This window comes from Mangifera indica, chromosome 11 (assembly GCF_011075055.1).
Source record: "Mangifera indica cultivar Alphonso chromosome 11, CATAS_Mindica_2.1, whole genome shotgun sequence".
Classification (NCBI taxonomy): domain Eukaryota; kingdom Viridiplantae; phylum Streptophyta; class Magnoliopsida; order Sapindales; family Anacardiaceae; genus Mangifera; species Mangifera indica.
In genome coordinates this window covers 4,571,529-4,586,791 of record NC_058147.1, presented here as the reverse complement: position 1 = coordinate 4,586,791, position 15,263 = coordinate 4,571,529, and the positions used below count along the sequence as shown (strand labels likewise).

The 15,263-nt window shown below is 34.1% G+C and overlaps 3 protein-coding genes across 15 annotated transcripts; 1 reads left to right on the top strand and 2 right to left on the bottom strand.

The window, feature by feature from the left end:
- Positions 1-853: 853 nt before the first annotated feature.
- On the bottom strand, positions 854-8,192 carry LOC123229419 (chaperone protein dnaJ 1, mitochondrial). 13 transcript variants are annotated; one of them, XM_044655215.1, is made up of 19 exons: positions 8,051-8,192; positions 7,857-7,962; positions 7,627-7,716; positions 7,447-7,538; positions 6,866-6,949; positions 6,619-6,657; positions 6,283-6,393; positions 6,149-6,190; positions 5,962-6,049; positions 5,739-5,803; positions 5,522-5,584; positions 5,359-5,431; positions 4,755-4,846; positions 4,443-4,532; positions 3,109-3,165; positions 2,912-2,963; positions 2,769-2,838; positions 1,750-1,839; positions 854-1,310 (listed from the first exon to the last, which is right to left on the bottom strand). In XM_044655215.1, exons 1-19 carry the CDS (start codon positions 8,075-8,077, stop codon positions 1,241-1,243), a joined length of 1,401 nt encoding a protein of 466 aa, XP_044511150.1. In that variant the 5' UTR covers positions 8,078-8,192; the 3' UTR covers positions 854-1,240. The 13 variants fall into 13 exon arrangements, 7 of the variants coding, with proteins under 7 accessions (XP_044511150.1, XP_044511152.1, XP_044511146.1 ...); XM_044655217.1 differs by having other exon boundaries at positions 854-1,268; XM_044655211.1 differs by having other exon boundaries at positions 854-1,232.
- Positions 8,193-8,315: 123 nt separating this feature from the next.
- On the top strand, positions 8,316-10,627 carry LOC123229418 (pentatricopeptide repeat-containing protein At5g27460). The gene is made up of 3 exons (XM_044655210.1): positions 8,316-8,457; positions 8,544-8,799; positions 9,186-10,627. Exons 1-3 carry the CDS (start codon positions 8,423-8,425, stop codon positions 10,431-10,433), a joined length of 1,539 nt encoding a protein of 512 aa, XP_044511145.1. The 5' UTR covers positions 8,316-8,422; the 3' UTR covers positions 10,434-10,627.
- A 754-nt stretch (positions 10,628-11,381) lies between these two features.
- On the bottom strand, positions 11,382-14,895 carry LOC123229417 (phosphoribosylaminoimidazole-succinocarboxamide synthase, chloroplastic). The gene is made up of 12 exons (XM_044655209.1): positions 14,438-14,895; positions 14,218-14,319; positions 13,917-14,046; positions 13,752-13,844; positions 13,586-13,674; positions 13,350-13,430; positions 13,007-13,096; positions 12,815-12,904; positions 12,530-12,580; positions 12,386-12,432; positions 11,891-11,948; positions 11,382-11,819 (listed from the first exon to the last, which is right to left on the bottom strand). Exons 1-12 carry the CDS (start codon positions 14,759-14,761, stop codon positions 11,760-11,762), a joined length of 1,215 nt encoding a protein of 404 aa, XP_044511144.1. The 5' UTR covers positions 14,762-14,895; the 3' UTR covers positions 11,382-11,759.
- Between the last annotated feature and the right edge of the window lie 368 nt (positions 14,896-15,263).

The window sequence follows — 15,263 nt, the reverse complement described above, 5'->3', positions numbered from 1 at the left end:
TAAATGAAGAAGTTTTATCATCGTCTTTTCTAGATTGTCAAAGAAAGTGGTTAAAGGAGAAAAAAAAAATTCCTAGGGTTTGAGAGGAAAAATATGAGTTTTTAAAGTTAAAAAACTTTAAGAGAGATGAAATATTAGTTTTTAAAACTTAACAGAGAAAATATAATACATTTTATATTTTTTTAATATTATTAGTAAAATAAAAATTTTATTTTTATCTCTAACAGAAAATTTTAATATCAATTAGTTAACATGTACCACTTCAAATTTTTCGAACTTTATAAGTATAACTTTAAGATTGCACCTAAACTTAGATAGAAAATAGTCCTTTGGCAATATTATAATTATTATACGTAATATCAAAACATTATTATATAAATAAATATTATTTTATTTTTAAAATTTTATTATTAAATTTTTATTATTTATATATAAAATTGATGTAACTTTCAGACTCGAACTCAATTTTGCTTCAGCCAAACTTGTTTTGAGTTTACTCAAGCCAAGTTTGTTTTTAAATTCGAACAAATTCGATTAAAATCCAATCCTAATCAAAATAATATCGTTTTAAATGTCAAAACTAGAGATCACAAATATATGTCGAGTTTTGAACTTCTCTATAGAGTTAAACACAAGTTTTCTTTCAATATAGCCTGACGAGCTCAAGCCAAACTTAAAACAATTTATGTTTAAAGCTGGTTTGACTCGTATCCAGACCTAGGATAAAGCCATTGGCCAATTCTCATTATCTCATCACATGTTCATTACTGTTTCCTCCCCGTCTAGGCTTTCCCAAACTAACCAAAGAAGCCCATTTACTCGCAATGCCCGTTGTACAGCATATGAAATAAAATAGGAAACAAAGACAATTCAATTGAATTACCACTACAGCTGAAAATTATTTCTTTACAACAATAATGACTTATATAACATTATTGAAACAACAGCGCAACCAAAAAGTGAGCAAAACAGGCAATGACTCACTGCCAATGAATGGGGGTTTGACAAACGTACTTGACTGATTGAGTTATTAAGCTTTGACTTGTATTTGCAGAAATCGAAGGTGGCACTCCCATGATCTCGTTATGGTTGCCACATATCTCTCCATAAAAAATTTTTCTTGTGTTTGTTTTCAGCCCATTGTTTTATTCAGGAACAACAGGATTAACAAGAATATGGAGAACTCAAGCACAAACTTTGGACCTGATACTCGTTCAACAATTTGCTGCCACCTGAAAGTTCAACCAGTAGATAGCTGCTGATAAAGCCTGCCGTCCATTTCAGGATCTTCATTACAAACAGTAAAATGACTATACCAACAACCTTCATAAAGTCAGAATTAAGTCGATTGCTTCACACAAATACTAATTTAACGTCTACAATTTGAATTTAACAACCTAGTTTTTTACTTCCAAAGTTCAACATAGTGTTAAAACACACTGACTTTAGTGGAGAATTCTGAAATATGAAAGAAGGCCAACACAAGAAGCTATCCTCTAGATTTAAGACAACACACATGCAGCATGGCTTTCAAGAGCTGGTATTTAATTAACCAGTCAAAAGAATAAAAACAAAAATAACAAGCAAGCAGTCTGGACTATCCCAAATTCTTTTCTCCTCCAACATTGGACAGGATAGTCAGAAGACATGTTTTTGTACTAAATTATGTCAAAGAGCTCCATGGAAGGACCACACATCAATCTATCTATGCATATAAGGAAATATGTCATGTAAATATGAATCACTTACCAATTTCCTCCACTGGAGGTGCTGTTCTCATTATTAATTTCCTCTTCTGCAAATTCTTCCAATATAGCCCGTTGGCGTTCACTTAATTCTCTACCCAAAAAAATAAATAAGAAAAATAAATTCCCAATGATATATCTCATTTCTTCTGGCTAACCATAAAAAACAGTAACTCCAAGTTCTAAAAGAAATCACTATAAAAGATCTCATTTTTACATTTAAATTATTAACAAAAATTGTCAATGTATGACTGCTACACAGTTCTTTATCTCTAAAACTGATATTTGATATATCTATTTGATATACAAAACAACACGTTTAGTTCCTCAAAATCCCTACATCTTTCCATTAAAAATAAACCATGGGGAAAAGATCTAGCAGCTATGCTTATGCATAACACACAAATTTAGAACCACAGATATACAGACGCAACAGGAGCAGAAAACACACTTTCATACAACTAAGACAAAAGTATCTAAAATATATATTTGCAAATTGAAAATACTTTTATGGCAACAAAATCCCATTTTCACATGGAACCAATGCTTCCTTTTTTCACAGCCCAACAAACAAAACTGACTTCTAAGCAAAGTTTTACAGCAATGAAGAGTCAACAAATGAAACAAACAAGAACAGATTCCAAGTTGAAGAGCAGTGAAAAACATAAATGGCCGCCCTTGCTTGGCATGATCAAATATTTGAGTAACCATTAAATTCAAATTTTCTATCTCAAGTTCCAGACAAAACAAAGGAATTGTTGGTTAGCCCAATTCTCTTCAGTGAACATAGGAATTACATTTTTATATCCAGAATATATATCATTGCAGGAAAGAAAGCTGGAAAAAAAAAAAAAAACAAAAACAAAGAATCTCCAAAGACAATCATTCCAAGCATGACACTTCCTTAATTACGTATGTATGTTAAGGAAGCACTTTGGGGCAGTATTGTGAACAAAGAAATATTGAAGTATTGCATGTACAGACATATTTAGTAACACAACAACAGTAAAAAGGAAAGCTTACTTAGGGAAGTTAATACGAAATCGCACATATTGATCTCCATGATCTATAAGAAAACCATGCTTTGGTAGTCCTGCATGAACCTACAAGTTACGCATATTTAAGAGATGGGAGAAACTTAAACATGAGAAAATAAGATTCAATACCTTTCCCTCTTAAGACTAACAGATGCCCATGCTGAACTCCCTTTGGTATCTGCTACAGCCATTAGGGCAAACAAAAAATAGTTAGCATAACAGAAAATCAACTCTATATATAACACAAAAAAAATCTCCCTGCAGTTATGATGCAAAGTAATATATGTTTACAGTTGTGTATCAAGAAAATAGAACAGAACTATTACTTTTACTTGCACATTCCCTGACAAAGTAGGCAAGTCAACCTTTCCACCAAGAATAGCCTGTAAGATAATTCAAACTTGAATGTGTTTATAAGACTAATTCAACTTAAAATGCAATTCAACTTTAAATGCAAACTTATAGGCCACTAATCAAGCAAGTCTACGAAAGAAGAATTAAAGGAGACAGATTTTCAGGCAATGAATTGGCTGCCATAATACCAGAAAAAATAACTGAAGAAGAATTCAAACAAGACAGCAAGATAAAGGCATCAATCCAGACAAAACAAACAGGCTCCAATCAAGGCAAAACTGACAGGCAAGAATTAGGGAGAATGGAAAGAAAACTGGAAACTAAAACCGGAGAAAAGAGTATAAAAGGAGGAGAGAAAAGGAGGTGAAACATCAAGGAAATATTCAGGGAAATTATTCATGGAGGCCTTTGGCCTAGGGGAGGATTGGCACCTTTAATTGCCAAAATAGCTTCTCTTAATGTCTTAATTTATTCTTTCTACAATAAAATCAGAGCGTCAATCTATTGAGTGATTCAAATTTAAATAAAGCAGTTTGTTTCTTGTTAAATTTCTTGTGTTCAATTGAGTGAGTTTAAGCTGTTACACAAAAATTACTGCTTCAGTATACTCATTCAGAATGAAGAAGCTACAGACAAGTATGATGCCTTGGGAAAAAAAAACTCAAGTTTTCTACCAGAACCATATTTCTAATACTTCTACCATATTCTCAAAGATGAGAAGATGAAGAATGTGACTTCTTATATTGGCAGTGGAAACCGTCTAATGAGGAGTAGCCTTATCTTTTGGAAGGTACCAACATGTGTTTTTCATCCCAAGTCTAAACTAAAGGCAAAACAAAATATTCCGTCCATAAATGCATCTTTCCAGTGTCAAAAGACCCAAGAATTTGCAATGTATTCCTTCTTTATTAATGCTGCAATAATAAAGAAGGAATACACCTTCTAAAATTCTTCCCAGATTCTGCACACTCTGATTTACTACTAATGCTACAGTGTCAATGTCAAATGCCATCACAACTTTACAGATTGAATCAGTTGATGTAGTTCACTTTAAAAGAAAATAACCAGGTACTTGAACAAACATTAGATGGAACTGTCCACCAAAGGTAAGAGACTACAGAATATTACAAGAAAATAAAAGTAATTTAACAAAACTAAACTGTAAATTTTTCACTTAAAAAAAAACAAAGAGAGGGGGAGAAATAAAGATGTTAATTAATTATGAAGCAGTGAAGAGAACTTAAACATGGCCTTAAGCAAAGATCCAATCAGAAGGTAAACCAGAAAAGTGCAGTAAACACTTTACAAAGGATTTAGGGCTAACTTGAGTAAAGCTGATATTAGAGTCCACATAAACATCTGCACCATCTCTAGTAAAGACAGGATCATCGGTTACCTAAAATGACAAAAGAGAAAAAAAGTTCAGAAAGTAAAAATGAATAAGCATCCCAACAAACAATTACTTTGAGTTCTGTTAGCAATACGCCATTTTTATGTGTAAGACTACCTTAACCATGTTCAAGAGTTTTCATAATCTAATTTTCAAATATAAATGTACACCACATCAAATGATAAATACAGCCAACCGAGACACTGAAAAAAAGAGTAAAAATGTTGCCTTTAGTTTAATGTATAAGTTCCCAGGTTGGCTTCCTTGCCCAGCAGCATTACCCGCATCTGGAACACGTATTGTATCTCCAGAGTCCACCCCTAATTTGTTGAAAAAGTAGAGGGGAAAGAATCAAAAATATTAATGCAGAAAATTCAACAGTGAAATATATAACATAACTTCATACATTTTTGTCAATAAATGGTAAGATGTTAAACTCAGCTTGATTTATTTGCATTCCCAATTCAATAAATGGTTAGGTTTGGAAAATCAAAATAGCACACATCTCAGCAAAACATCGAATTAATTGTGAAGCCATATAAACACTCAACATGATTCTCACTAGCTTTATTATGCAAGTATTTAGTAAGCAGTTTCATAATCTACACAGAAAGACATCAAATAGTTGCATGACCCATGCAACCTTGTATACCAGATACAACTTTGGTAATCATCATAAAGCAAGTTATCTGGGTAAAAAAAAATTCAAAAACAAACCAAGCCAATTGCAATCTCATCTTTCTCTTTCAAACTATTTTAACCTTCTCTAATCCACATTTTGGTTACCCAATATAGCTAAATGGTGTTATAAAGATAAGAATTAAAGCTTAACCTGCTGGAATTGTCACTTTGACTTCCTTGATGCCATCAACAACCCCTGATCCTCTACATGAGATACAGTGTTCCTAGACCAGAAGGGGAAGAAGAAAATTATTAATATCAGTTACAGAAATTGGTTAAATAAAAGAAAATATTCAATCGAATTCACACCAAACCTTAATTATTTTTCCCGTTCCTTTACAAGTGTTGCATGTTGACGTAAATGGAGGAATTGTAACCTGTTTCAAAGTGGATTAATGTTAGAAAGATTGCTTATATTTCTAACCAGTTAAATTCTCAAACAACAAGCAACAATATTATCTTTACAAAGTGAATCCTTTCAGAAGGATTTATCCACTATTCATAATCAACGTAAATCTTCAAAGCACTTACTCTTCCTATGCCTCTGCACCTGGGACAGACACTTGTTTTGGCGTCTATTGGGTAGCCACGTCCATCTGCATCAATAGAAAAAGAATGAAGAAACTCAAATATTAATGACAGTGAAAAAAATTCTTGAAACATGAATGAAAGGACTCATATATGCGACTCAGGCCTTCCATTGCTGATGTCCTTTACATGGTATGAATCCAGGATATCTTATAGTTTCACTTACAGCAAGAATCACAGGGCACAAATGCATCAAAGGACACATGTTTTGTGCATCCTTTAGCAGCTTCGGAAAAAGAGAGCAATAGCTCCACCTATGGCGTTCCAAGAAAAACATGGAAAAAGACTTAACTGGGGATTGTAAAGAGTCAGTTTTATACAGACAATAGTGACCAGAAGCAAAAAATTTAAACCTGAATATCAGGTGCAAATTGGTCAGTCTCATCTTCAAAAATCTGCAAACCATCAATGACTTCTTATTTCAATATAAACAGATTAGGACAATAGAGTGAATTAAGATGAAAACATGAAAACAGTACAGAGGTACCTCAGAGAATATTTTACGGAAAGAATCAGAAAATTGAGTTTCATAAGCATATCTAAACCCCTCTGCACCACCAGTATTATATTCTACATTCTCCGAACCTCTGCTTCGCCCCTTCATTAATCGTAAGGATAAAAAGAATGATTTAGTTAGTTTGGAAACCTTTGGAGTGACACAAGAATCAAAATGCATACATTTTGAAATCTTTAACATGTAAAAGTCAGAGTGACAGACGAGACATACCAAATGTCTACAGAATCAAAAACTAGAAGTGAAATAATACATAAGTAAATGAAAACAAAAAAAGAAAGAGGGAGAAAGAAGAAAAAGAGCACTTACCATGTCATACTGAGCCCTCTTCTTAGAATCTCGCAGAATCTACAATATAGCAGAATGAGCAAAATTATCATCATAAAGAGATTGAGGCTAGTTGGACCATGAAAAACAAGATCAGTCATATTTTTGGTAGGAAGAACAGAATTTAACAATCATGACACTAATGGACAGAGAAAGTACAACTATCAGACATAATCACATCAGGAAAGCAATAATAATAATACTTCACAATCCAACCAAAATCACAAACCTCAAAGGCATCTCTTATCTCTTGAAACTTCCTCTTTTCAGAAGGATTATTCTTATTTGCATCTGGATGATACTTCTTGGCAAGCTGCAAAATTTCATGGATACCAACATCATAGACAATAAGCACAAAAAAAGGTCTGATAGATGAAGGATGGTCACATTAAATAGGTGCAGACATGATTTTCCAATTGCAAAAGTGGTGAACAATTCTTGGCAATGATGCCAACCCCAGATAGTCAAATATCCTTAAATTCACAGTACTAGCAAAATTAGATGCCTATTCAAGTGTACCTTCTCAAGTTCCATTAAGGATTCCGCAAGTAATCTATTTCTAAATGTAAAAGCAACACACATAATTTTCACCCAAACACTAAAGCCACCTACTTTAAAAAGCTAAGAAAATAAACAACTTAAGGCCCAATAAAGAACAGCTAATAGTGAATGCAAGATGGCAGAAAAGAAAGAACAAGGCCATCATAAGATATTTTAATTTTTACATGACAGTAAGGGGTTTCCTAAAAATTCTGGTTAAAGTTAAATTCCCTAACTTAGAAGCATATTGAGTGCTTAAAATATACTCACAGCATGAAAAGCCTTTTTTATCTCATCTTGGCTAGCATTTTCTGGAACACCAAGAACCTCGTAGTAGTCTCGCTGACTGGAGTAGCAAGATCCTTGAAAATACATCAAAATCTAAATATTAAGAACCAAACAAATGTAGAATGCTCACCCAAAAAAAGGGTTAAGAAATAGAATTAAGACCTGTAGCATGAATACAGCGCTTCGCCAACAACATTCCCATAGTTGCAAAATCATCATCTTTGTGAATAACAAAGGTACAACTATGCAAAGCTTATCCAAACAAAAAGGAGGGAAAAGAAGGAAGAAGAAGCAGAAACGACACAACTAAACAATGTTAGATAAACCTAATAAGAAATTATGCTATCTATAAACTTAAAATGGGATAAACAGGTAAAAAAAAAAGAACTTACCTCTTTGTTGAAATAACGATTGACGCAATGTAGAAGCTTTGTCAAGCCACAGATTTTGATTAATGGGCGATTCTTCAACCATAGATGACAGTAACAGCCGTCGACACTGCAAAGTAATAGACAATTGAAAAATATACCTCAATAAAAAGGGAAACCCAAATGATTGACGATAAATTTTTGGTTCAAAAACTGACCATCCCTAGCCAGCTAGATCTTCCCATTTTCAATTGATAGAGAGTATTGCTCTTCCCAGTGTGCTATGCAAAACCTGTCGTTCCAAACGACTTCCTTTTTTCTTAAAAAGAAATCACTGAAGAAGTGGATCATCCCAAGGACAACAATTTTCGCACCCGCAGCCGCAGTTTGGGGTTTACGTGCGGCTTAACAAATACTTTGAAATATTATATGGCAATACGCCGTCGTTTAAAGTCACTCAAGCTGTTATTCTGTCAATTGAATCTGGACCACCCATATTTTTCGGCGAACTCAATCAGATGGTCTTCGAATTTTTCCTATGCTTTTATAAGATGAAATAAAACATAAACCTCAGTGCTCCACCGGCTTCTATGGCGATTCGCTCGCTTTTTGTGAATCTAAAACGGTGAGTACAAGTTTCATACTCTTTCTTCTAGTGAATATCTTCTTATGACTTCTCATATTCATGGTGAAGTTGTTACTCTAATGCAGCAACAAGGTTCAGTTGGAAGCAATAACTACCAGGAGGCTGATAGCCTCACGCGCGCCAATTAAACCAGATAAAGCACCTCCCATTACCAAGGGCGGCGAACTTGGGAGTAACATTTTGAGTTTGAAATTTCCGAGGCGCAGTGCAACCACAGTGATTCAAGACTGGGTGGACTCGGGCCACAGGGTTACCATTTCGGAGCTCCGAATCATCTATAAGCAGCTACTGAAATACAAGCGCTACAAGCACGCACTCGAGGTTTAATTTCCTACCTAAAGTTTTTGATTGTGGTGGTGACACCGTTTCTTTTCTGATTTAAAAAAAAAAAAATGAGCGGTGTTGTCGCCAGATTATGTAAGTGCTTTTGCTAAACGTGTTTGTGAGTTGTTTTGAGATATGTTCTCAGAATCTACAAGCGCAATCTTAATTGGCATCAACAATTTTGCAAAGCCTCTACTGTTTTGTTATCAAATAATGTCATACTATGGAAAGAACCTTTCTAGTTTAGATTCTGCAGTCGTTAAATGTGGCTTTATCAGGAGTGACTCTTTGATTTGGGGGCATTATTCATTACAATTGTTGCAACAAATCATTAAAAAAAAATGTTTTTGTCAAATGTATCATATTTTTCTGTTGATATACAGATATTGACATGGATGGAAACTCAAAACAGTTTACTGATGTCAGCTACTGACCATGCCGTCAGACTGGGACTAATCATCAATGTGCAAGGTTTGGAAGGGGCTGAGGAGTATTTCATGCGCATACCCAACAGTGCTTCACAGAAAGCTGCCTGTCTCCCTCTTCTTCGTGGTTATGTAAAAGAAAGGGCTGTCAACAAAGCTGAGGCTTTCATGGTGAAACTTAGTGGCTGGGGGATGATTGTGAGCCCTCATCCATTTAATGAGATGATGAAGCTTTATATAGCTACTTCACAGTCTAATAAAGTGCCCCTTGTTATGCTGCAAATGAAGCAGAACAAGATACCCAGAACTGTTCTCACCTATAACCTTTGGATGTCTGCTTGTGCTGAGATTGATGGGCCCGCTTCAGTAGAAATGATTTATAAAGAACTTTTGAGTGATAAAAATGTTGAACTGGGATGGAGCTCCCTATCCACTTTAGCCAATGCTTACATAAAAGCAGGCCTTGTTAATAAAGCCTTTGCGACACTAAAACTTGCAGAGAAGAAGCTGTCTGCCTCTAATCGCCTGGGGTATCTTTTCCTTATGACTCTATATGCCTCTCTGAGTGATAAGAAGGGAGTTCTTCGGCTTTGGGATGCTAGTAAAGTTGTGAGTGGGAGAATTACATGTGCCAGTTACATCTGCATTTTATCATGTTTGGTGAAGCTAGGGGATTTTGTGGAAGCCAAGAGGATTTTTGTGGAATGGGAGTCCAATTGTCAAAATTATGACATTAGAGTTTCTAATGTTCTTTTAGGTGCATACATGCGGAATGGACTAATGAAAGAAGCTGAATTGTTACATCTCCACACATTAGAGAGAGGCGGGTGTCCGAATTATAAGACTTGGGAAATTCTCATGGAGGGATGGCTGAACAGTGGGAATATGCTCAAAGCTATAGATGCCATGAAGAAAGGGTTTTCTATGTTGAAACACTGTGATTGGAGGCCATCACATCGTAGTTTATTGGCCATTGCTGAGTACTTCGAGAAGCATGGGAATCTTGAAGATGCAAACCAATACATTAGAGATGTCCATCGATTTGGCCTTGGAAGTTTACCGGTGTATAAATCTTTGCTTAGAAGGCACCTTAGTGCTCATAAACCCGCTTTTGACATACTTGAGATGATGGAGAAGGATGGCATCGAGATGGATGATGATACTTCTAGCCTAATTGAAGCTCTCAACTCACAAATAAAACTATGAACCAAGTCCTATTGGCTTGGATACAACAAAACAAAGGAAAGCGCGAAAGCTTAGATACCATAATAATGGCTTCCTTGGTTGAGACAAGTTTGTTATTTGTTGTTCAAAGCCTCAAGTTTGGGTAATTCGGACTGCATAGCTGTTGCTGGATGGATTTAACTTGGACCCCTTCCTGCACTATACTTCCAAAACGACATAGTTTATTCCTGTAACATTTACAATTAAAGCACAACTAAAACGACACAGCAGTTCTACACGGCTAAACAACACCGTAGCACCTCGAAAATTTATAGGAGAGACCTGCACTTTAGCACGGAGAGGTTTAGGGAAAAGATACAGTGAACACAAAGAATTTGTGCTTCCGGTGGTAATTTGAACCATAATAATTGAATTATATACCGTATAGTATATTAAAATTTTAATTTTTCGTATCGTATATCAAATATTATATCGTATAATACAATTTTTAAAACATATAATAATAAAAAATCTCATTGACACATTATTATTTTAAAAAAATATATTAATACATATTAATAATATATATCATATCATAAAATATGTTTATTGTATTATATTAATTTAATATACCTAATGATATATATCATTTTTTATATATATAATATTGTATGAAATATATCATATATTATAAATTATTGATAAGTATGATTTGAACCTAGTTCACTCTTGTAATCATTTCCAGTCTGAAACAGGCCAAATAAAAAAGGAAAAAAACAGTGCAGGTAAAAGAAAAAAATTCTTAAATAATTTAGATATTTAAAATGTATTTTTTAATATTTATTAATGTTAAATTATATAATAATTTTAAAAAATAAAATAAACCAATAAATGGTAATTTTATTTTTGTAACACTATTTTATTCTTTTTTTTGGGTGAGAACATGTTGTTTACATAGTGGAGGATTAAAAAAGTTTTTTCGGCCAATCCTTGGGTGGGAAAGGTGATTTACTCTTATCTTGATAACTTTTGTTTCCACCCTACAAAAAGGAGTCACCAGAACAACTCCACAAAATAAACGTGCAGACCAAATCATACTTGTGTGTGCAGCACAACAAACATTTATAATTTGGCCTGTCCTCCCCACCTCATCTATATCAATCAGAACCCCTGCATCTAAAACCTTGCCTTGAATACAAAATCCCACAATCAAAAACCAGAGTGCTTTAAGAAACCCAATGCCTTATTATCCTCACTATAATTTTCATCTTAGAAGAGACCAGTTTCAAGTTACAGTATTCCTCGAGCTAGGCCTTATTATATTATATCCTCACTATAATTTTCATCTCAGAAGAGACAGGCTTCGAGTTACAGTAGCGCTGATAACGCCGATGAAACATTCCTCGAGATACGATCATGTATAGGCTCCTGTATAAAGAAAACCAATATTTTCACTAACATGTCACAAGATAACAGGGTAATTAAGTGTTAAATCTTACCTCAGTCAATGGCAACTCAAATCTTGACTTTGTTATTGCTTCGTACAAAAATATGTATCTGTCATCAAAGACCAAAGTAAGTGCAAACTAATGATTTAAAAAAAAGAAAAAAAAAAAGAAAACTAGTATTGTAAACTCAGGAGTCGAGAAATTTCAAAAACAAAACTCACAGTTAAACATGATGATCATATCATTAGGACAAAATTCGACAGCAATTACAAAGCTAAAGTGTTACATTAATCAGAAATTCAGAATTCTAGAAAGCTTGTTTTATTAGGAGTTTCCATTCTAGTATAGCAGCTGAACTGAATAGGGAAAAATTATTATTATTCAAAATTATGAAGTAAAGATTTTCAAGAAGACAATAACGGCCGTGCATAATGCTGGTCCCTCACAGAACTACTAATACCACCCAAAGGACTTTTTAGCTTGATTGATACCTTTGATTGTAATAAGGTGACCTCATTACCATCCAAAAAGACATTAAACACTTACCGCCAAGCTAATTCGGAAATAAGTTCTTCAGGAGCAGCAGGGAGGACCTGAAATGCATTGAAAAATAATAGCTTGGCCTATATACTTATAAGCACAAAATAATAAAGCAAATATATATAACCTGAAAGAAATTATGAGAATTACCTCATCTTCATATGGATTGCAGTGATCTCTGAACCACAATCTCAGAAACTCCTAAAAATTTTAAGAACTTTAATGTCAAGAGTTGTTGATGTCGAATGAAATGACATTTAATCCACGTACAAAAAAGTGAGAAAGCACATAAAACATAACAAGTTTGCCTTCTCATGTAATCACTAAAAGTTACTGCACATAAACATGATGTTGCCAGCAGTGCCTCCGTCAATGTCAAAACACATATACATACCGGAGAGATAACAAGCAAACATCAAAAAGAGAAATACAGACCTTATCTATGTTTTCAGGTTCAAGACCATTCTGAAAGCGCTCCTCATAAGAATGAGCAATCCAGTACCTGCTTGAGTCAGGTGTATGAACCTACAATTGCAGAAACTTGCCAGAATAACATTTGTACACTAGTGCAAGTTGCTGTATGAACTGGAGAGAGTAATTATCGTTTCCATGACATTAATAACTAACCTCATCGATCAAAAGAATTGAACCATCAGAGTCCTTTCCAAATTCATATTTTGTGTCTACTAATATCAGGCCATGCTCTAAGGCGACACGCTGCAATTTCAAAACATTAATGTTAGAAGCAAACATGAAAAAGAAATTACAAAGCAGCCTATACCATTAAATGAGAAATACATAAAGAAACATTCAAACATCAGCACTACTGACTTGAAAGGAAATATATCCGCTAGTATAACTACATCTCTTTATGAAACCTAATTCATTGACTAATCTAGTATAAGATTCTGAGCCATCACATTTCAACAAAATCATGACCACAAAATTTAAGCAAGAGCTATTGAGTCACCTGTCCATACTCAAATAAGCTTAATGCTTTCCTACTTGCTTCATCAAACTCAGCTTCAGTCATCAGTCCAAGTTTAATTATCTACAAAGACAAAGCATCAAATGAGCTCTCATGAAAGGAGACCAAAACAATCCCAATCAATTGGGATTAGCTTCCACAAACATAAAAAAATAAATATACATTATACTCAATAGGAATTCCTAATAAAATTTTAAAGCATGTTTATGTGATCAAACCTCGTCTGGAGTTACAGGAACATCATGATCTTCAGCCTTAGTTGTTGGTGTGAGTATATTTGCAGGAAGCTTTTGGTTTTTTACCAAGCCTACAGCAAAAAGATAGGCCATCAAATAGAGAAAACTTAACACAGAAAGAGAATGATTGATTGCAAGGTTATTGCACCATCTGGGAGAGCATTGCCACAATAATTCCGGACACCATTGTTGTAGACAGTCCATAGTGATGTATCAGTGCTTCCGGTCACAAAACCTCTAACTACAAAACAGAAACATATATAAGACAAATTTAAGAATCCAAAACCTAATTTAAGACTAATTTGTTGCTCACCAACAAATTCGACAGGGAAAACCGAACACTTCTTTGCAATTGTGACGTTTTTATCAGGGGATGAAACAACTGCATTTGGAGTTATGTGTCTTGTTTGATCAAACCACCACAAACTTGTCTCATTAAGAACCTGAAATTCACAACACCCTACATTTTCAATCACATATCTAATCTACATTACCTTCTATAATCCATAGTGCAAAATTTTCATCATACTTCCAAATGCTTCTCTTTTTACAATATTTCAGCAAAAACCCGATTTATCTATGAAAAAAGAAAGAAAGAATATAAATAGAATTACCTGGCCTTTAAAAGGAATAGAGGCAAGGATTCTATCAAAAGCGCTTTGTCTGTCAGTTGTGACAAGAACAAGATAATCCCCACCATCATAAATGTCCCTCACCTGTAAAATCATTTTTAAAATACAAATTTTACCAACCTAAACAATAAATATTTCAAACTATTATTGAAAGGGAAGTGCTTTACATTGCTATGACACTTAAATAAAAGCAGTTAGTTACCTTGCCCCTGGTTTTTGATCTGAGACCAGGTACACTTAAGTGAAGATTTGTCTCCGACAAACAGTTAGAAAGCGAGGCCTGAATGTCACCAAGGAGTTGTTCTTTGCGATTGCTGCTAACCAAAGCGTCAAGAGACAACTTTTGTTGGTTTTGGTTCTGGCTGGGCAGTACAGATAAAGAGATCTTTGGGTAATTGTTTGGTTCAAAACAGAGTTTTGTCTGAAAAGAGGAGAGAGAAGAAGGAAAAAGGAGTTTGCTTGTTGGGATTTTGTTGATGTGAAATGGGGTTTTGAGAGGAGTTAAGCTTCTCATACAGTCGCCCATCGTCCTCACGCTGTATTTTTGATACTTTGTCTGCAAATGGACCGTTTGTGTGGTTTTAAGGTTGCGTTTGGTTTGTCGAGCGTTACTTGGCCGTGTTCGGTTGCGTTGATCTACCTCTTAAAAAAATAAAAATTCTCTTTTTTTGTTTTTGGTAATATGATTTTTTTTTTCCAATAATTATTAATAATTAATTATATTTATTAATATGATTGTGTCATATTAATTATAAAATGTACTTTCGCTGTATCTGTTACTTCAGCTACTCGTTATATGGATGGGCTTTATTACTATTATAAAACGGGCTCTTTTCCCTCCATTTTTGTTCCTTTTTTTCAGCTCTTCTCTTCATCATCGTCATCACTAAATCTCTATATTTTAAATTATTTTAAAAAAATTTGAAATTATTATAAACCTACTTTAATAATTAATAAATATTTTATTTTTTTAACGGAATGAGAAGAGAAAGAAAAAAACAAAGTTTTTTATAAAAAATAAACAAAAA

Coding starts and splice junctions, on each gene's coding strand:
- LOC123229419 (XM_044655211.1), bottom strand. CDS start 8,077: ATGGGAAGATCTAGCTGGCTAGGGATG. Junction 6,394..6,618: donor AGAGGGCTCAGTATGACATG/GTAAGTGCTCTT, acceptor CGATTAATGAAG/GGGCGAAGCAGAGGTTCGGA. Junction 1,233..1,749: donor ACCTCCAGTGGAGGAAATTG/GTAAGTGATTCA, acceptor TTGAACTTTCAG/GTGGCAGCAAATTGTTGAAC.
- LOC123229418 (XM_044655210.1), top strand. CDS start 8,423: ATGGCGATTCGCTCGCTTTTTGTGAATCTAAAACG. Junction 8,458..8,543: donor CTTTTTGTGAATCTAAAACG/GTGAGTACAAGT, acceptor ACTCTAATGCAG/CAACAAGGTTCAGTTGGAAG. Junction 8,800..9,185: donor GCTACAAGCACGCACTCGAG/GTTTAATTTCCT, acceptor GTTGATATACAG/ATATTGACATGGATGGAAAC.
- LOC123229417 (XM_044655209.1), bottom strand. CDS start 14,761: ATGGGCGACTGTATGAGAAGCTTAACTCCTCTCAAAACCCCATTTCAC. Junction 14,320..14,437: donor GATCAAAAACCAGGGGCAAG/GTAACTAACTGC, acceptor ATGATTTTACAG/GTGAGGGACATTTATGATGG. Junction 11,949..12,385: donor ATTTCCGAATTAGCTTGGCG/GTAAGTGTTTAA, acceptor CTTTGATGACAG/ATACATATTTTTGTACGAAG.